Below are 22,523 nucleotides of genomic sequence, written 5' to 3'. Positions count from 1 at the left end.
TGTTAAATTTATTACCAAGTATCTTATTTTTATTTTTTTGAGGCTATTGTAAATGGGGTGGTTTTACTAGTTTCTCTTTCAGTGGATTTGTCACTGGTGTACAGAAATGCCTTTGATTTATGGATGTTGATTTTATATCCAGCTACTTTGCTGGATTCATTTATTAGTTCAAGGAGATTTCTGGTGGAATGTTTTAGGTCTTCTAGGTATAGAATCATGTCATCTACAAATAGTGATAATTTGAGTTCTTCTTTTCCTGTCCGTATCCCTTTAATTTCTTTTGTCTGTCTCATTGCTCTGGCTAGAGTTTCAAGAACTATGTTAAGTAGAAGTGGTGACAGAGGGCATCCCTGTCTTCTTCCAATTTTTAGAGGGAATGCTTACAATTTTTTCTGCATTAAAATTCTTTTCTTCAGCAAAAATGTAATGTCAACCAAAATGAAATGGAATGTGGTTAGCAGGTTAGCCATGGTTACTAAGTCTTAAGTTGAAGAAGGCATGGGTGAATGAAACCTCTTCCACACTGTTGGTGGGATAGATAGGGACAAGAAATTTCCAGAGGACAATTTAGATAAACCTCTACAAAACTTTAAAATTCTACTCTTTGTATTAACTCTTATGTGGTTATGTCAATAAAATTAATACACCTAGCTGTAAGGATTATCATTACAATAATAATAGTAAAGACTTCAAACAATCATGTAAAATAAATTATGGAGAGTTAATGTACTACTTAATATCATGGAAAAACTTCCACCATGAATGGTCCTGTAAAATGAGCAAATTACTTAATAATGACAGGAATATAATTATAAATACATGCATGCATATGTAATTACATATATATATATATATATATATAATATATATTATATATAGTTTGCTATTTTTGCAAATAATTGTGTCTATATTTGAGTGTGTATGTAAATGCATATGTTAATACATAAACATATATATATATCTGTACATATATTTCTAACTAGATAGACACAGACAAATATTAGTAATAGTTATTGATAGGAAATAACAATATAAGTGATTCTAATTTTATGTCCTTTCATGAATCTACATTTTCTAAAATTTTCACAACAAACACATATTAACATAGGAGTAAGAAAACATGAAAAAAATATACTTTTACACTTTAAAACAGGTATGCTTTCCTTAAGGCAGCAGAAATCCCTTTTTCACATGAAATCTTATGTGGCGGGGTGGCAGGCCTAGAGTCCTGTTCACTTGGTGGATGTCCTTGAAGACCCACTTTGGAGGGTCACAGCTAGAGGATTCTGTACCATGCACACTACCATCCTCTCTAGGAGTGAAGTGCTTTTAGTGAGCCCTGACCATGTAAGCAAGGCTCGTGACTGCTGCCTGGTACGTAATAATTCATAAACTAACAGCCCATTCCATTTTAATTCACTGCATTCCATATTATATATTCATTTATTGAGCATTAAATTTTTTCCCCCAGATTTTAGCTTTGCATCACATTAGTTTACCTATGGACTAGAACTAAAAAGATTTTATCATTACATTGGGAGGAACTCAGAGGATTATACTTGATACCACCAGCCTCAGATTTCCTTGAAGGTCAATATGAGAAATGACCACAGGAAGAATGAATCTCCATCTTCTCTAAAAGTAGCATTAAATACATTTTTTCCATTCTGATGTTCAAAGTTCCTTACATAAGGATGCATGTGATAAATTCTCCTAAAATTTTAGTACTGGAAAAAAACATTTGCTATTTTTATAAATAAGTGTGATTTCCTTTTTATTCCTATATATCTTCTCATGTTTCCCTTTTGACTTTGTCTTCCAGAAAGCTCAGAATCATGTTTATTGCCAAGTTATAGAAACAAACAGCTGCCCTATCTTGCAGAAAAACTCTCTCAGAACACTTTTGTATTTATCCTCAACTAAACGGTCCCATGATATGCATGGCTCATGTTATGTGATTTTGAGATAGATCATTTTCACACACAGAAATGCACTGTATGACTCTTAGGCAATAGTGTGTGTGTGTGTGTGTGTGTGTGTGTGTGTGTGTGTGAGAGAGAGAGAGAGAGAGAGAGAGAGAGAGAGAGAGAGAGAGTATGTGCATTCATTAAACTTCAACAGCAGACTAAAAGACATTCAGTGGTTTAAACATACTTCTTTACCTTTCAGGAAGGTACAATGTTTAATTCTTATTGTCAACTTTACTTAGATCATTTTACAACAAGTACTAAATAGAGCACACAATATGGGGGCAGGCTCTCAAGTTTTTGGAATGACAATGATATCAATAGTTTATGTTATTTCATTTAAGGGATGTGATTATTCTTTTAGTGTTGTTGTTTTTTTCTGAGATGCATAATAACATGGCAATGTACTAACACAGTAGAATTTGCACTAAAAATAATTTGGGTACAAGGGCCTAATAGGGGCAGAATCTTGATCTTTGGAATTGGGAGGCAGCTTTCTGTTCTAGCACCAGCACTATTGAGGCTCTGCAGTAAGTTGGGTCAGTTGATGAGAGAAGAAGGCTGTCACTGCTAAAACAATTTGTCACAGCATTCACAAGAGAGCCCAAACCAGCCAGAATCAAGCACACCAGGCAGGCTCCTAGGACTCTATCTTCCCACTCTTGGAGGTCTGCATAATAATCCACAGGTGAGCTTCCATCAAAGTAGTGATGCTTGGTATTCAAGAGTCCAGAATCTGGACTTCCATTTGCAAAATTTAAACCCTAGTGTACCACTCAATGTTAACTGAGTAAAATGGAGATAGTGTCTTATTTTGAATCTTTCTATAAATTAATGAGATCTTCTGTTAAAGGCAGCCAGCCAGAGCCTGGCTCATGGTCCATCTTCAATTTAGGTCAATTTTTATTGTTATTTGTTATTTAGACTTAAAGCATCACCTACTAAAATGCAAGTACCCAGCGAAGCATGTCTCGTTATTGGTTAACACTTTAGCAGAGATTCTCACCATGTGACTGTCAGTTAAGATGCAGAAGGCAGCAAGGGATTCAGGATTGAAACCTGGGAGAAGCAGGGAATCAGCTTTTAGGAGAGAAATAGCTTTGACATTTGCTCGGAGCCTCAGTGATTCTTCTACATGGAAAAGCACCCAATCACTGCAGCTACTCAAGCGTAAACCCTCACAGTCACAGAAAGGCGACCTAATTGTGGAAGCCAGATCACAGGATCCATGGCCCTCAGGCCTTGGGACTGCCCCTCTATCAGCTGCCCCACCTCAGAGGACTCCCTACGTGGACTTTCTGTGCCAAGAGACATGCAAGTGCAAAGCTGCCACATTGAATCTGTGTTTTCTGACTTGCCAAGCACACAGGCAGAGATCGTGAACACTGGTGTGTGGGAGATGGCCATTCCCTGGGAGGCTGTCTACACTGGATCCTGTGCTGATGGCAGGTGGAAAGCCAAGGTCTTTCTCTATGGAACGATTGTGTGTGTACCTTTTCCCACTAAGTGCAGACTTCCATTTGTAAAGTCATCCATCACCCCTATAAATCAGTCATCTCAACATCCTCTCCCGTCCAGCAAGGAGAGAAGAGCATTTTGGAGACATTCTATGAAGCTATTATGTACAAAATGGATGGATTATTATTATGATTTCTCCCCAGGGTACCAAGGAGAGGCTGATTCTGAACAAATCATTCACATTCACTCCTTGAGAGAGACTTCATTTCACCTCCTGCTGGGTCAGGGAGGAGTACACACCTAGACACGTGCATAAACACACACACACACACACACACACACATACACACCCCTAGCTCCCTGTGCGGCATGAAGTACTGACCTGTTAGGCCGGCAGCCTCGGCGGACAGGAAGGCACTCCAGGACAGGAGGAAAAACAGGCCCGTTTCCAGCATTGGGAACTCACACAGTTTGGTAAATTTGGTCAAGTGATAAAATGTGTTAAGGGAAACACCAACTGGTTTGATAGCTACATCACCATACTGGCTGAGAAAAGCTGATCTGGTAATGATATTTCAGAGTGAAAGACTGATTTTCAGTGCCAATCTCCATGGGCCCTTCTTGGAAGACCAGAGTGAATTCCATGCTTTGCTGGGGGCTGAACATGCCCATGAAAATAATTCAAACCTGTTTTCAGACAGCAGAGGTGTCTACGAAGAGTATAAACCCAGTAAATTGTGGGTGCAAAACCTCTGGAAGTTGGCCTCAGGCCATGCATGGGGTGTGCCCTTAGGAGAGCTGTGGCAGGTGCCCAGGAGCCCAGGAGAGTATGGCTAGAAGGAGATCCCCAAGGAGCAGCCTGGCCTTCCCCTGTCCTGTGTGGGCTGGCAATAAAGACAGTGCCCGTTCCCACAGTGTGGAGAGTGGAATGAGGTGAAGTTGCTAAAAATGTTTTGAATGGTTTAGAAAGCACAGAGTGCCAGGAGGCAGGATGACTCGATGGCCTCGGAAACTGACTCCATGTGGGTTTGTATTCACCATATCCACATTTCTTGACCCCTCTGGGCTTCTGATGTCCTGTCAAAAAGTGGAGGTAATACTACAGTCTACCTCATTGGCAGTTATACCAATTAGTACATGTTAAAAACTCAGAAAAGCACCCTGCAACAAAAGTGATATTAATTTTTTTCTGTTAGCGATATAAATTTTTTTTAAAAAAAAAATCTTTGCTGAAAATAGAACTAGCAAGACCCCAAAAGCAACTCTATGGAGTGAAAAAGGGCTGCCCTTAGGCCCCTTTCAAAACCCCTTTTTGTGGCTTGGAGGAGGGAAGCCTTTGTTTTTAGAGGAATTCCTCAGAATTCCTCTTCTGATTTGTCTTAAAGAGGAGGCTCTTAAAAAAAGAAATAAGTAAATATAAATATATTCATAAATATATAATCTAAATTATATATATAAAAAAGATGAGACTCAGTCCAGGCTTAAGTAACAGGATCTCAAAGGGCTACAGGGCCTTCTTTTTACTTAACCACCTCTAGAAAGTAGCTGGGTTCTGAGTTAACCCCCAGGTGCAGAGCCTGGAGCTATAAGCTGAGGAGACTCTGCCTCAGTCAGGAAGGGAGATGAGAGGATGCAGGTGGAGGGACAGCAGTGCACCTGCCTCCCTCAGGCCTGTTGGCCCTGCAAGTCCTAGCTGTGCAGCCTTAGCCAAGTTGTTTAACCTAAATTGTGCTCCTTCAGCTGTAAACTTGAGATAATAACAGCACCTGCCTTTGGGCATCCTTGCAAAATCTGAGATAATCCATGCAAGATGCTCAGGGCAACTTCTGGCACATGGTACACCTCTCAATGAACATTAGATGATATTATTAGAGTCATGTTCATTGTTACTGGTGCATGACCCATCGTGAGCTCCTTGACCTCCTCATGCCTCGGTTTCCTCGTGTGCCAAGTGAGGATGATAATAACCTGCCCTACAAGGTTGATCCAAGTGAGGTGGTGCATGGCCAGACATTGCCTAAGTGTTCCTGTCACCATTATTATTGCTCTGTTCTCAACCACACATGACCTTCAGCGCAACTCCAGCTAGTGATTAAGATGCAACAGGAAGAAGTGGTTTGGGAGTATGCATTTTCACTCTGGGCTCACTTATTGATGACATGGCTTTGGCCCACAGCTTATCCTTTCTAAGCTGTTAGTGCCCAATAAGCACTGTTGATATGGTGGTGTGCAGGTTAGTTGAGGATGGCACTTCATTGTGAACAAGCAGTGGAGGGCCCGACATACCACAGCACTGGGTAGGATCACTTTTGCTGTTGGAAACCAGTTCTGACTGACTTTATTTCTCTCAGGGGAGGTGTCATTCTCCAGGGGTTCCAGGACCAAGCTTTGGTGTAGACTTTGAGTCTTCCCTTCTTCATCTCTTGTGAACAACCTATCATAGGTCCCAGAGAGTCTCCTTTTTAAACATTGGGTTCCATTCTGATGCTTCTCCACAGTTCGCTGTGGTTTTCCCTTGGTTTGAATCCCTTTCCTTTGACCCATCCCCTGGACCAGATTCTCTCTTGTTAAAAACAAGAGAGTCCCTCTTCTGAGCAGAAAACTTCAGCAGCTAGTTGTGGACCACAGAGCGAGACTCAGCCTCTTAAAGAACATTCCAAGGTATTCCACGGCAGCCTCCATCCCACTTGTATGAACTTATTGTCCATTTCTCTTCAGTCCCACCTCCACCAGGGCAAATGCTGGTCTTCCCTTCCTGGGGTACTTACTGCATAGCCCTGGCCTCCATCCTACCTATCTTCGAGGCCAAGCCAAGGTCCTTCTCTGCATAAAAATACCACTTTTCAAATTATTTTTTGGAATAGTTGGCCACGAGTCTCTTGGACTCTTCCAGACACAGTGGTCTTTCTCTGAATTTTTACAGTCCCAATAGCTTGCCTACAGCTTTGGCACTTTCTATCCAGTTCTCAGTGTAGAGCTCGTCTTCCCAAGCTTGCCATTCATTGTGGGCAGACACCATATTTTATTCATCTGGACTCTTTGTAGACACCCTCATTAGAATGGAACATTTTAGCAGCTGTTCAGTGAATCTCAGGACTAGTTCTCATGGAAAAAGACTCCAACAGTTTGCATTTCTTACCTTGGGCTCTGATCCCTTGTGGGCCACATTCCTTTCTTCTCTTTTCTCTGGGATTTTTGGCCATTGTTCTTTGTCTTTTTGTCTCTTCTCTCTGGCCTCAAGTCCTCACAGTTGACATTGATCTTCTGGCTTTCTTCCCCAACTCTGACTCACTTTTGCCCCATCCAGCTCTTCTAGGTGAACAGCATACTAGAACAAGGACACTCCCACCCCACCCGGGATCCTTCAGGAACTCTACCCATCCTCCCTACTCCCTAACATCAAAGAAAGGATCCAAGGACACAGTGTCCCAGATATGGCAAACATGTCATTTCTGCATTGTTTGCAGGTTCCCTTCAATACAGTAGTTATGGATACTTTTTAAATCCGTAGTGATATCTGGCTTGGCTTATCCTGTAGGCTAGTGACTGTCACAAGCATGAAAAGGAGGCAGAGCCCAGCCAGGTTATCACCCCCAGTTCATCCTATGTCCATGATGCTGGACCTTCAGTTCTTCCTCTCGACCCTAGTATAGCCAATGCTGATGTTCTCTGCCCACTACTTTCCCTACATTGCATTTTTTAAAAAGGCTGTTGATAGTCTAAGATGAGACATTATCAAGAGTGCTAGTATTGACCCTGGACAAGAAAGATCCTGGCCCCCTCTGCCTTGGGTGCCAATTTGTGCCTCCAGGGACGATCACTCAGAACCAAGATGGACTTTGCAGTGCTGTATCCAACTTGAACCATTTACTGGCCTGGGGGTTGTTCATCCTCAGAAACATTCCATGGATACTAGGTGCTCTCAGAAGACCCCAGCTTTCCACAGACAGATAAAGGATATCAGTGCTGTGACAACAGCATATGCAGACCCCATCGCAAATGAGCCAGCGAAGATCCCCAGGAAATTCCCCACAGACTGGAAGAACGCAGCGGTGTCAAATGCATTTGGATTCTCCTTGGGACTGTAAATGGATATAGAACTGAAAAGACAAGAGGAAAGATTAGTCAGTGACTTCCATCTTATGGCCCAGATAAGTAGTTTCACAGTCCCCACCCCCTTTGGGAGAGGCACCTTGTCCTACAAGTTTGGTTGGGAGGGTTGAGGGGGAAAGGATGAAGAGGAGAAGAGGTAGAGAAAGCAGAAAGCTTTCTCTTACCTTACAGTCCAATCCCATGGTATTCATATATTTCTGCCAGTCAGTAAACATTTTTATATTGGAAGGGTCATAAAGAATATTGTTTCTGAGCAAACTAGGCATTAAAACATGGTAGGTGTATACGGAATCTGCTGAGAAGATAGATAACTGTGAATTATTTAGTGGCCATATGTCTTCAGTGCTGTTATATATTCACAAATGTTCCTGATAAAAAGTGCACTTTTATGGCCTGTGCACAAATGGGTGATACAAATCACGGCGTGCACAAAATATTCTGCCGTGATCTTGTCATAAACCACAAAGCCTTCCTCTCTCCAGCGTAACCCTTCAGAAACAGAGCCCTGGTGGCATTCAGAACATCACAATATTAACCCCCAGGGAGAGACAAAACCCTCATCTTCCCACCATAACAAATGGCAGCAGCTGCCCAAGGTCATCTTTTATACCCCAATTCTGGTGGCTGCCAACAGATTTATTTCCATAGAGAAAAATCAATACACCAATAGGCAGTCTGTTCACTTAAATATTTTTGAGGATATTGTACTTTAAAAAAAAAAACAAACAAGGCCTCAAACCCTAGAGTGTTAATATGAATAAAGAGGTGGGCCTTCTTTGGGGATATGTGAACTCCATATTATAGCATTAAAATGAAAAGATGCATGGGAACTAGCAACTTCAGGGAGACAAAAGAAGTAATAGTTATTTATTTATTGCAATTTTTCTTTTAACATGGGGTATTTAAAACTAATCAGGAAAAATCAAGAATTTGGCAGTGATTCTGGAAAAGACTATGGCAGTTTGGAGAGAAAATACACTAGACCCAATGACTGAGATGAAACTGGGATTTATAGAGCTGTAACTGAATCTTCTGTGCTCAGATGATTAGAACGTGTTAACTCTCTGACCCGACTTTTTCCATCTAGAGACTAGTTAAGACAGTGCAGGGGGAACAGATTCCATTTCTCCTTCTGGAAGATACATGGCATAAAGAAGGTAGTTTTAAATGTTCTTAGTTTCCCCCTCGATGTCTTTAAACCCCCAAAGTAGGCCAAACACTTCTGCTTTGATCCTGTAATTGGATAAGGAAGATGAATGTGGATCTTGAATGGAGCTCTGAAATATATGCGAGAAAAGGATTGCCTTTGAAGTGATTTTCTTTTTTGTAAAGTGTTATGCTTTGCAGGAAAAAAAGGAAAAGCAAACCCATATTCGGGGCCTTTGTATTTGCCAGTCCTGGGGAAAGGTGTAACCCTCCGCTGGCCATCAGGAAACCTGGGGCCCAAGACTGTGAAGTCTGAAGTGTTGGCCTTGACTTTCAGCAGATTTCCTCATTCCAGGGAAGAAACAATGGACAAGGAAACTGCTACACTTCTTTCTTCCTTTCAAACAAAGGTCTTTGCATGGTAATGCAGCTTTGTAAATAACTGAAATTCCCAGGGCTGCTTCCAGTAGATCTGAGCCACTGAAAGGATAAAGACATCTCTTTACCCTTCCCCTCCATCTCCACACCCCTAGAAGGGTTTTCTCTATCTGGCAGCTTCTGGAATATACCACCATCACATCATTTGGCCATATTCTGTACCATTATTTATCTAATGTTTTTCTTTAAATCAACTCATTTATATTCAAAAGTAAGAGATTTTATTAAAGAATATGTACGCTATCATATGTACATTTTGATGTAATAAATATATTTCTTCTTAATCAATGTAGAATAAATAATTTGAAAAAAAATTCCCCAGCGTGTTCCCTAAACTCATCTCCATAACCCCATTGATTTGGAGTCTGTGCTTGGGAAGGCCATCCAACAGGGTACAGCCTCTGTGTGTCCAATTATATACTCTTCCCATGATTTTTGACTTAACTGAAGGGGAAGGCTTAACTTCCCTGGCTATGCAGATGATCCATTGAATTTGCCATGCATGGCTCCCCAGGACAGGCTCACTGGGTTTCTGTTATGTTCTAGGTGATGTACTAGGTACAGGGTGCTGGGGGCAGACAAGGGGGCACACAGAGAAGGGGAGCAGAATTCTACTCAACATTTTATTAACACTTGGTACATGCAAGTCGCAACCAGGCAGAAAGGCCAAGACACCAACACACATGGCTCTAGTCCCAGTGCTGAGTGTGAGGCTGAGAGAGATACACAAAATGTAATGGGACAGAAGAGGAATTGGGCACTGTTTTAACATAAAGGAGGTAGTTATTTGAGCAAGGTTTCAAGTGGACACACAGTGATGGGGAGAGGGTCTTCCAGGCCGTGGGAAGAAAGTGAAGAAAGGCAGGGAGGAGGGCGAGTTCGGGGCACATTCTAGGTGTAGCTGCGTGATCAGGGCTGGAGCCCGAAGTGTATAACCAGGCCTATGGCGAGGTGGGTGGGGTGTGGGAGGCGCCATCTTGAGCCCGTGACTCCATGCTCGGAACACATAGGAGCCCACGCAGGGATATAATGCTTAGTCCTCTTACGCCTACATTTAATTTGGTTCAATTCTATAACATTTCTGAGAGATGAATAGGGCCAGTATAGCAAACCCTCCCTCCCTCCTTTCTTCCTTTTTCCTTTTTATAAAATAGACTGAGGAAAAGAGAAATTAGGGTCACACAGAAACCATGTTCACAAAGTCAGTCTCTTATTTCTTCCTTTAAAAACGGCATCATTTTAGGAACCCACATGAACCCATATCAGGGAGCTGAGTAGCACTGACTGTCAACGTTGGCATCCTGTAGCCGAGCCCAGGAGCTTGGCCTGCACGGTCCTGCACACAGGGATGAGTCAGCCCTGGGCCCCAGTAGGCATGAGTCAGGGCTCCTCAAGGGAACCTGCTCATGTGCTTGCTGGGCCTGGGCCTTGTTCCTCTTCATATGCTCAGGACACGGCCTGGTATCAGTCATGTGGCAGGTTATATAAAGGTTGATGGAAGGAAGGTTGATGACTGGGAAGAAGAAGGGAGAAAGGAAGTCAGGCAGGAAATAAGGAGGCTAGCGAAAGGAAGCATCTCTCAAAATGAGTCACCATTCACCAGATTTTAACTGGGCACTGACTATATGTAGTCATGTTGTGGATACTTTGGGGGTTGTCAGTGCACCAATAAAACTGACACTAGTGTTTTTTCACTTGAGCCCCAAATTTGACACCTGTTGCCTGCCTGGTCTTGGAAAGGTACTTCATCCTATAGAGACTCAATTTGTTCCCATGTTAATGGAGATGACAGTAGTATTGATCCTCTCGAAATGTGAGGATCAGAGACGCATTTAAACTCACATATGTACTTTGTAGATTTCAGAACCTTTCACAGAGTGTGATTATTTTGTTTTCCTCAAAATAAATACCCAGTGAAAGTTTACTGTCACTAGACTTGTCATCCTGTTAAGGACTTTCCACAGGTCTCACAAAGACAGACAGCAGAGTTGTGGGTGCTAAACAACGTCTCAGTTCCGACTGTGAGCAGAAGGACAGTGTTTGGCCTCCTGGGATGAGCTTTGAGGTCATTAGGAAGGAGCTAGTCACTTTGCACAGGGACAGAAGTGGGTGTAAGGCAAGAATGGACCGACCAGATGGGTGCCCCAGGAAAATGGCCATGGGAATGAGAAAAAGTTACTTTAATTGCAGAGGAGTTGATTCAGGGCCTCAGGGAGGGAAGAAGCATCTTCAGCAGGCTAAGCAAGGGTCGTCTCCAGAGACGAGAGCAAGCCAGGTGCCTCAGCTTGAGTTGTGCCTCAGTGAGTTTAGTGAGAGGTATTCTGCAGGCAAATGCCCTCTGTCTTCTGGTGAGAAATGAGGTAAGGTGGGCAGGGGCCTCATGGCCCAGGCAGGCTGCAGTTCTCGGGATTGCCAAGATTTTAGAAAGCTGTTCCTCTAGGCTCTTGCTCCTGGCAAGGGACATCTCTCTGGGTTCTGCTTTCTAGCTGCAACACTGGCCTCTGAATTTGGTATCAGCAGATGCAAGGGGTTAGAAACAGCATGGGGTCTGGGTAGCACATGTGGGGTTTTCCAAATTCAACCCAAGCGAAAGATGGCATTGTTCCAGCAATTTCAGCCCTTTGGACTAATCCCCTAATCCCCTGTGCCACAGGAGATGCTTGAACCAGTGGATGTTAATACTGGAGGGGGAGAAGAGAAAAAGGAATTGGATTTTCTGTCCTGTGCAGGGGGAACACTTCAAAAGCCCTGCTTAGAGCACAAGCTGGTGAAAGTGGATCCACGGTCTCCACATTTTTAGGAATGAAAGTTTGAGTCGGATGGCACTAGTATCTTTGAAAATGATATGGCCATAAATACACAGGGGTGTTTAAATATTTAGCTCATAAATTGGAAATAAGTCCAGGTTATTGATCCAGTCTACTCAGGAACAGATTATTCAGCAAAAACTAGTTTGATAACAGTCTATGTGGTATCCATACTCAGAAATAAGCCTGTGCAGCATCTTTTGTTTGAAAATGAATGATATAGCCCAAATTCTTTGATGGAAGCAAATTAATTAGGATCATTTTAATAAGTTAATAAGGATCATTTTTTTTTCAGTATACCACTTAAGAAAAAACAGGCACAAACAAGTTTCTAGTGTTTCTCAACAACCCATCTTTTGGTCTGTATGATGTTTCTGAAAGAATAGACTTTCTTGAAAGAATAAGAATATTTTAGGGAGTATCAAGGATGTAGACCTGCATCTGAGATCTGGGTGTCGATCTCAACCATCTTACTGGCTGTGTGACTTTAAGCGTGTTACTTAAACTATCTTTACCTCCTCCCTTTCTACAAAAGGGCAAGAGTACCTACCATAGAGGGTTGCTATAAGAATTAAATGCCTAATGTTTATTCAGGACTTGGAATGGCACCTGGTATATAGAAAAAAGTAAACAATCATTTCCTAAGTCAATCTGCCTTCTTCAAATGACCAGTCTGTTTTTTTCTGCCTTCATTTCTCTGTTTTTCTCTCTGTATGTGTTCTTGGTTTAGTTCTAAAAGAAGTATTCAACCTCCACGTCCAATCAACACCTTGGTCTAAACAGAACTAAAACTTTGTCACCTGTCTCTCACACTCTGACTGACAGGTCCCTGGGTCCAGATCTCCTGGAGGCAGGGATCATTTGATCACATAAATAATTTTGTGCAGAATGGTATGTGGCACATAGTAACTGCTCAACAAATATGGGTGATGAAGAAGGAGGAAAAAGTAAGAGAAGGAGGAAGAAAAAAAGATGCTGAGGGTGAATATGAGATAACAGCTGAAAGTGTGCTGTCACCCAATGCCATCTCCTTCTGTGATTCTGGCCACCTTCCCATTCTGGATCCTACTAAGTCATCACTGTCTTGATCATGACAGTCTTCCTCAAGGTCTTCCAGCATGGAACACCATCCAATCCTGTTCTTCTTTACTGCTCCTGTTTAAATACTTTGCTGCAGTGAAACTACCAAATAGAAACTGCCTACCCATCCGCAGACCTCAAGCTGCCAGGCCTCTGCACTTTCAACCCACGTCCTCCTTGGACGGGTCCTCCTAATTCCCAGAATGCTCTTGCAATCCGTGGTGCCTCCTTAAAACAACTGTTTTCTGCTCCCCTCTGTACACTCTTCCCTCCTGTGTTAACATGAATGACATCCATGATACTTGAAAGCTTATGAAAAGGAAATACTAAGCAAACACATTGTGTCCCTTTCATAATTTCTATGAATTTAATCAGTAAAGAAAAAGATGAGAAAATGATTATTAGAGCCAAGTAGATACTAAATTCCTTCCATTTCCTCTGCCAAATCTTTAATCCCTAACAAAAAAATTTTTTTTCTAACTATTGGCACCAGTTCATTGAAGAGTTCTTGATTAGTTGGGACATAAATATGAAATGGTTTATTTCTTTTCCAATTACTGCTTTCAGCTTTACTATATTGAATCCCTCTTCATGCTGGGTAAGTAGTTCCATTAATGATGTCTTGGTCAAATTCCATTATTTAGTTTCTTTTAGTGATTAAAACTTAGCGCAGTCCAGCTTAAAGCCTAAATCTTCAAAGCGGGATTCCTCATCTCCCTGCAGAATCTTCTAGGGCATCCACGGGATAGCTTAGAAAGGAGGAGGGGCGGTACCAGTGTCCCCTGGTGTTGGAGGCTGGAGGAGGGATGTCTGGCCCAGTCAGTGATGAGTAGGGTGCCCAGTCTCTGGGTCCTGCTGGATGCCTCTCTTAGAGCCCTCTGCCAACTCGATAGTGTCACTAATTTTTGAGAACTTCCTCACAGGTCTCACTCAATCTTCCATTTGCTTTACCAGCTACAGGCATTCCCAGCCCATCTCCATGGCCGGGATGAGTGGCCAAATGGGCAGCTCAGTGGCTCTCACTCTTCTCCTGATCTCCATCTTTCTTAATGTGAGGTTCCCTGGCACACCCTCCCCAGGCCAAAAACACTGGGTTGCTCCCCAAACATATCAACCCAGGGGACCTCCAGGTCCTGCTCCAGGTGACTCCTACTTTATTCTGCAGGCAGAAGAGGCACCAGTCCCTGTGTTCTTGTTCAATCCTGTAGTCTGAGGAGCCATAGCCAGTATCTTTCTTCCCTTACTCTGCTTTGAGAGGGCCTCAGCCCTCCTGCACATTGCTCCTCACTGGGGAGTGAGCTGGCAGCCCATCTTTCTGGGTGATTCTAGTGAAGTCCCTTTTACATGGCTGAGGGGAAAGAATTGCCCCCATGGGGAAAGGTAGAAGCTTTATACCCCAAACACTGCCCTCTCTCCAGAGAAGACCGGCCCCCATCCTTCCCTGGTCTTTAGGAATCAGGCTGCTTCATTTCATTAAGCTAGTTAGGATGCATGTGGTCCTCAAGCTGGGAAGTCCTCCTGCTCTTTTTATGATGCAGTCAGACAATAACATTTTTATTATTGTTGTTTTCAGATACTGTCCCAGATCCCAATGTGTGAAGCTGGAAAAGACCCCCGGGATGAACCCATCTTGTGACTTGTGACATTCATGTCCCAGTGCTTCCAGTTCCTCTTCTCCCTGTCTAGACCTGCCTGGTCATTCTGCTCTTCAAGACACATTTTAAGGAGCAACACAACCCGGAGGGGTAATAAAAAAACGTGTGAAAGCTATTCTGTTTTGTTGGGCTTTGGTGTCACAGGCAACACCAAGCAGAAGAAACAATAATTACAAGACTATTTTGCATTTAAAATTCTTTATGCCTGAAAGAAAGAAAGAGAAGAAAGAAGAAAAAGAAACAAGTGGGTCCTTATCTATTATTTATCTTTTAATAACTGTACCAACCTGCCCTTTCTCAGAGAAGTTGCTTAATTATGAATAAGGAATTGATTTTTATGGGGCCAAGAATTGTGTGTACACATCGGAATTCATTCTGGCATCTGCCTGCCCATTATTCTGGCTTATGTTCTGCCAAAGGCTGATGAAGCTCTGTCAGAAGAACCTGCTGTAAAACATAATGACTTCAGGAATTGGGGGCGTTCCAGGCACCCTGGGAGGTTAGAAGAGCTGCCTCTTAATAATAAGAGGTCCTGGCCAGAAGTTCACTGAGCATGAGTTCGTTGCACGGGGTTTTGCCTTCCCAAGGGCCAATGGCCCTGAAGAGTGGAGATCTGGACTTGGGAAGGCACATTAATTAACTCTTTCAGCTTCTGGAGGACCATTTAATGACTACTCCCTAAGGACCCAAATTCAAACCCAGAGAGTGATTTTTCTAAATCTTTGACTAATATTGTTTTGCTATTTTGATGTCAGGAGAAAAAGAAGGGGGAATTTCTGGTGGGAAGAATAAGCTATTGTATCTGGGCTCTACCAAGAATAATGCGGTCTCAGGATGAAATGGTCCCCTTCATCAACAGATATTCATTGAGCCCGTACGGTGCTCACACTTTGTTCTAAGCACTGACAAGACATCAGGGAAGGAACAGCTCCTGACCTCCTGTTCTTTACATTTCAGTGGAGAAGACAACATAATAAACAGTTGAGCAAGTAAATGTATGATTTCATGACAGCAATTGTGTGTTAGCTTTCTGTCACTGTGACCAGATTACCTGACAAGAATAATTTCAAGGAAGAAAAGTTATTCTGGGCCCATGGTTTCAGAGAGGTTCCGTCCAGGGTGGGTCAGCTCCATTGCTCTGGGCCTGAGGTAAAGCAAAGAATGATGGGAGAAGGACACAGCCAAGGAAAGCTCACAGCAGCCAGGAGCCAGAGGTAGGGTGAGCCAGGGACAAGATGGAGTCCCCAAAGGGCATGTCCCTGGTGACCTAGTTCCTCCAGCTATACCCCACCTGCCTGTAGTTACCAGTAGTCTATTCAAATTATTCATCCATCATATTGGCCAAATTATATTGTTATACTGTGCACGTGCATAAATATGTAACAATGAACCCCACCATTATGCATAATTATAGTGCACTAATAAAAACATGAAAAACTAAAGCCAATAGGTAAATTTTTTTTTTCCCCATCAGATGGGTTGATCCAATGATGAGGTACGGCTCTCATGATCTAATGATTTCAAGCCTCTGAACATTCTTGCCTTGCCTGACACATGAACTGTGGGGGAGACACCTCGCATTCAACCAGAACAGATTGAAAGGAAAACAAAGCAACATGAGGAGATGGGACACAGAGGGACAGGGCGCTGCTTCAGAAAGGCCACTCTGAGGAGGAGGATCTCGTGTGGAGACCTGTGTGGAATGAGGTCGGGGGAGCTGTCTGGGCCCTGAACCAGCTGGCTCAGTGGGTCTGAGAAGCCACAAGGAGGCCAGAAGGCTGGAGGGAAGTGAGCAAGGGGAGGGGTGGGAAGCAGGTCCTGAACTGGGGACCCAGGCAGCTCTGGTGCAGATTTGATAGTGTTTTCTTCTAGGAATGAAAGGACAGCCACTGGAGGGTGTTGGGTAGAGGGAAAATTCCAGGTGAAGTCTTTTAATACCAGCAGAGAAACCTGGACAAGAGACTACCTGTTCCCCACTGTGCACCAGGCCTCTCCTGGGCACTATGGCTGTGGCCACCTGAAGAAGAGACCACAGGGGAAGACCACGGTGGCCAGGAGGAGGACAGGGTAAGTACAAGAGTTTAAAGGGGACAGATGGATTCGTCAGAACAGCGGCCGTGAGCATCTGAAAGGTGGTCATGCAGAGGAAGGACTGGCCTCATTCTTTGTTTCCAGCAGGTGAGATGAAGTCCCAAAGTAAAACATCAGGGAGAGATGTTAGCTTTATATTCCATTTCAAAATTTCCTCATTCTTAGAGCTGAATGAAAATGAGATGGATTCTACAAAAGGATGGTGAGTTCTTTGTAGTTGGAGATGCTTAACCATAGAATGGAAGAGATACTTGCGGGAGCTGTAGACAGTTGGATGATGCGGCCTCCGGGAACCTCTCACCCCAAGGGTCATGGACTGGCTATTTTCCAACTTCATCCATGTCTGATACAGGGCACTTAGCTTTGCTGTGCTCACCCAAATCCTGACACTAAAAACGGTGGCGTATGTGGGCCAGTGAGGACACGTGCGTCCACAGCAATGCAATGAAGGTGCCTGTGATGACTTAGGTTGAAGCAGGTTGATAATGACATCAGGAACAGTTACGAATTCCTGCACAGAATAAAGCTTATTTGACAGTTTCCTAAGTGGCTCTGGTCCATTAAGTTCTGACTCTGAAGTGACAAAGAGAACTCTGAATTTAAAATTGGTTAAAAGGGAAGAAGAGTTAAAGGACGTTTGTTATGAATTATGTGTGCATTTTCTTTAAAAGGAGGCCTTAAATTACTTTTCAATTTAGCCTGAAAAGTCTTGTCAGAATTGAAATAGTCTGTGGGCTTCAAGAAATTTTCTTAGACCTAATATTGAAAGTGAACCTGGAGATAGTTCTCAAGATAAAAGTAACTTGCAAATACTCTTCTTCTTTCTTTTCCCATCTGAAACAGAAACAGGAATTTGAATCCTACTACTGTGAGCCTTTTCATTTAAGAGAGAGAAAGAGAGAATAATTCACGTGGCCTAATGGGAATTTTCACCTTTTCTCCAACTTTTCAGTTCTTTTCATCCTCATTAATGAAATCTTAGCTCCAAAGAGTACTGTGATACATGAAACTTTTAGTCATAATGGATATAAAAAGATAGGCAAAAGTAGGCTAATAGCCACTAAAGATGGAAATCTAGTTAAAATTAAAATATAATCACAAACAGGTGCAAGTAAGACCAAACATTAATCCCCAAGGTTAAAATAGAGAAGGGGGCCAGACTCTCCTCCCTTTGGGTTTCCTGAGCAATCAAAATTCTTATTGTTCATTCCTGTGTCGTTCCTATACAGCATCTGCTACGTGTCAAGTACTATGTTAAACGTTTTTATATTTTACTTCATTCAGCCCTCAGAGTAACCCCATGAAGTAGGTATTATTATCATCTGCATGTTACAGATGAGGAAACTCTCTCTTAATGAGATTAACTAACTTTCCGTATTTCATCTCATTTAATCCTTCCAACAATCTAATGAAGAAAGTATTCTCCTTCTAGAGATAAAAAGACCCAGGAAGGTTAAATCATAGGCCCCAATTAATTTGCTAGTAAATGGAACATCAGGTATTCCATTCAGGTCTCACTGATTGAAAGTCTGTGAACAATACAGACAAGGGAACAGAAACACCTGGATCCATCACCTGAGCGTGCTCACGGAGACAATGATTCAACAAAAGCTTCACCTTCATACGACTGAGGGAAAGACCACTCATGGAGGTTGAAGATTTTAGGACTCCTAGTCCCAACTGGCAAGAAAAAAAATTGCATTATAATTGAGATATATCCTCTGTATTGTCATGTGGCTGTTCATCCCGTTCTTGTATAAGGCTACTGTCTCTTTACAGAAATAATTTTGTTGCTTGGTATTTGAATCTTGGAAAATGGTAATAATAACCATATCTCTTTGACGGAGCAGGGATTCAATGTGTGAACCCATATACAAAGCTTAGAATGACATCTAGGACCTACAAACCACTCCATAGATGTTAGCTGTTGTAATTGTTGTTATTTGCCATTTGTACTGACATTATTGTTGAAATGATTGCTATATCTTTCACCATTTCCTCCAACGAAATCAATAAAAACTAAGCTGTATTTCTAAGAACATGGAGGCATTGAGGAATTCCAATTAATGTGTCAGAACATTATAAGAATCTTCTGGGGTGGAATGAACAATATGCTCAGCTAGATCAAATATCGAATTCATCTTTTTCTTAATGAGGCCTGTAGAACACAGGGCTACTGGGAGAGTATCAAACAAGGGGATGCATGTAAAATTTTTTTTGAAACAATAACTAAGAACAAAAGATCCACAGTGGTCTTGCCAATCTAACACAGCTGGATTTCTAGCTGCCTTTCAGGGGAAGGGGACACCGAGGTAGACATTCCACAGAAACCCTGTTGCTGTACCTGAAGGGAAATACATTTGGGAACAGAGAATCTGATAAGGTTTTGTAGAATTGTTGATTGGCACCAATCAGGGACGAAAGCATGGAACCAGTGGAGTTTGCTTTCATGGCGACCACAATTCACAGCTTACTGCATGTTACATAGAGATAAAGAGGAGTCGGCGCCTGGCACAGACAGGGGCTGGAGCCTGCAGTGTTTCATAGATGCTGTGTGCAGAGGACGGTGGACAGCGATGAGCAGCTGAAGGAAGTGCTGGCTTCCTCTGGCTGGGTCCAAGGACTTTTCACTGACAATGGGCCGCCTCCCTAATCCGAGGCCTTTTCATTCATGTACCAGACAAACCCTGGCTCCAATTATCAACAGCTGCCTGAGACCGTTGATGGACTCAAGTTTTACCTGGTGACAAGCCAACTCCTGGAAAATACTTGCACTGATCAACTTATTTCCCCAGGCCCTTCTCCCTGCCACCCCCATTCTCCCCCTGGCATGGTTCTTCCATTTATTAGCAATTAAGTGAGCATCTGGGCCCCCAAATCACTGCTTAATTTAATTAAGAATCTGCATCCATCTTTTTAGAGTTGCAGATAATTTCACTTGAGTTCAAGTTATCTTTGGGAGCAGAGCACACAGTTATCTTCTTAAACAAATATATTCTTACCAAGAAGTTCCCTCACCCCTACAGATTTCAATTTTGTGTTTGAAACATGGGACCTACGGACCAACAAATCTTACCAAAAAAGCATTTGTCTTCTACCTAAAGTTTAATTTAAATCATATGCTTCTAGAAGTTGCTAGGGAGTGATATGCTACAGAAGAGTCATCTCTGGCTCTGAATCTTCAGGACACAGCTTTGTTTAAGAACCCAGACCTTAAGGTATATTTAAATCTCAAACCAGTACACCTGGCAAGAACTAAGAACTGATACATTCCAAACTCGAGCATTATAGATTTCTCCCATTCTGTGCAATCAAGACAGTTCCTAGAATTTGGAGTCAGGGACTCAGCATGAGGATCAACCCTTCATCGGTCAAGGTCACTGCTGAGCTATGGAGGGGCTCGAGCTATTGCTCAAACTAGGGCTCTGGATGTTGAAGCAGCCTTGAAGGACCAGTAGGATGGTTTTCACATATATAGGTAGGCTTTAGCTCAGAGCCTGGGGAAATAAGTGTGTAGTTTGGGAGACTTGCTAGTAATTGAGTTGCAAGGAGTACAGCAGAAAGTTTAAGGTACAATGAGTTAAACAAGTCATAATTAGTATGTAAACAACTTGTAAGGGGACCAGGAAATTGATGGTTCTCAGAGTACAGGTATGGATGTGAACCAAACATCTGTAAATAGACACATGCATTTTCTTTTTTTTAAAAAAAGACATTTCTTAACTTTCAAAAACCTTCATGTGGCCCATGACCCTCCCCGTGGTTAAAAAAAATATTTAAGCAGGAATTTCAAAAACACTGGTGGCAGAGCAAAGAGGGAGTGGTCCAAAGCAGGGCAAATGGAGATCTGCAGAAATGAGAGCTGGAGATTTGGATAATCTGTGCAAGGTACATGGAACAGGAGCCCCTTGGCAAGGAGGAAACCCTGAGCCTTGATCCATGACCCTTCGATGCTTCCTGCCCCGCTGGAATCCTATGTGGCTGCTTTGGGTGAGCAGCCATGTAGGAGAGTGTAACTGAATAATGGCAGACCAGAATATATATGAAGATGGAAAAGGGAGGTTTTAAGGGTTCCATCTGCATGGGGATGACGAAAAGTCGCATCAGGGTACCATCAGGAAGCTTCACTCAACTTATGGCCTGAATCCACACTGGTTTCTCTTCATGGCTTTGATAATGTTTCTGGTATTATTTTAATTCATTCAGGGTCATGTGGCAGGAAACAATGAGGGTCAACAAAATTGTATGAGACATAGCAGCCCCCAGACCTTATTTAGTTCACCCAAGACTAGCTTCTTCAAAAGATCCACTGTCATTGTTTACATGTCATGAGACCAAATGGGAGGGGAGAAATGCCCCAGAGGTCAAATTTTGAAATAAAATACTTTGATAATTAAAAACAAACAAACACACCTTTGGGATGCAGTTGACTTAGTTTGAAATTGATTGAAAGTAGAGAACCGTTCATGTGGCTCCTAAGACAGGAAGCCGATGGTCAGAAGGAGGAGCTGGTTCAAGGTACCCCAGATGAGCTCCTCGTATGGGGGTGGGGGGGTGGACAAGAGGTAGCCAGGGCTGCTTTTTGATAATTCGCTTCTACTGACTCCTCCCGGGCCACGCCTGTAGATTTTACTAATCTTTTTGTAGTCCCATTCTTCGACCTATTGGCTATGCCACCAGCGAGAGTGGTGCTTTGCTTCTCAGGTGGGACTAAGGTTATATATAAACTGCAAATTCTTTGGGAGAAAGGATAGAATTCAATGATCACACCTCACTGTCTCCTCTGGATTAAGTGTATTCATTAGGCTCGCATTCAAGCCTATTACCACCTTCTTAGAAAATTCAGTTTTAAAAAAAATGCCTCAGGGCCATTGTTAGAAAGCAGCAGAATAGAAACAGGCTGGCAGGTGATAGGAGAGGAGAACACCATTTAAATAAGATAAATAAAGGACTGCGGCACCTTTCAGATCCTGTGTGTGTGTGTGTGTGTGTGTGTGTGTGAGAGAGAGAGAGAGAGAGAGAGAGAGAGAGAGAGAGCGAGCGACTATTAAAAAATTACATGCTGAGAAATGACAGAATCCCTGTTTTGCTTATGAAAAAGCCTCCTTTATCGCTTAACGCTAATGAGCATCATTCAGGGGAGGTTGGGGTACAAGGAGAGATTATATCACCTTGACTTCATATGAAATGTGATGGTGAAGGCCCAGGTAACTTTGCCCACAGAAAAATGCATGGTAATCCCCACAAGCTTAATGCCAGGATTGGGAGACGCTCAGGAAACAGTCTTGGAGAACTGGGCAGGGGCCCTTGACATTCTCTGCCTTGGATTTGCCTGGCAATCCTCAGTTCTGTCACCATCCGTTCTGTGGAGGTGGCAGTGGAGAGGAGGAGGGTACCAGTTCTGTCAAATGAGCTACAGGGAAAACATTCAGCCCTTAGTATTCTGGATTTTTTTTTTTTTTTAAAAGAGTTTAATTGGGAAGATCCCAAAATGATAAGCGGGGGGAGGGGGGGAGTAATTCCTGGCTTCTCAAATCATAATAGAATAAATTAGTGAGATATAAAAAGACAGTTTGTTAGTAAATTGAGTGATCCCTCTTGACGGTGCCAGCCTAATGTTGGTCTTAAATACCAAATTTGGAAAGCATACATGGTCTGTTTTTGGCAAAATGCTCAGTGTTGAAATTCTCTTGGACTTTTTTGCTTTCTACATTGCAATGTTAATAGCTGCAATTTATGGAAGGACATTTGTAAGCCAGAACTGTGAT

General features: G+C 42.6%; 1 protein-coding gene across 1 annotated transcript in view; it reads right to left on the bottom strand.

Annotated features, from left to right (window-relative positions):
• The window catches only part of Slc9a9 (solute carrier family 9 member A9), a 537,107-nt gene that overhangs the window by 279,378 nt on the left and 235,206 nt on the right, over nucleotides 1-22,523 (bottom strand). The window contains exons 7-8 of the mRNA XM_076867799.2: nucleotides 7,387-7,525; nucleotides 3,808-3,913 (exon numbers count right to left, since the gene is read on the bottom strand). Of these exons, the coding sequence (XP_076723914.1) occupies nucleotides 3,808-3,913; nucleotides 7,387-7,525 (245 nt within the window). The remainder of the gene's footprint in view (nucleotides 1-3,807; nucleotides 3,914-7,386; nucleotides 7,526-22,523) is intronic.

The sequence above is a fragment of the Callospermophilus lateralis genome, chromosome 10 (genome assembly GCF_048772815.1).
Source record: "Callospermophilus lateralis isolate mCalLat2 chromosome 10, mCalLat2.hap1, whole genome shotgun sequence".
Lineage (NCBI taxonomy): Eukaryota > Metazoa > Chordata > Mammalia > Rodentia > Sciuridae > Callospermophilus > Callospermophilus lateralis.
This window is presented reverse-complemented; position numbering and strand designations above follow the sequence as displayed.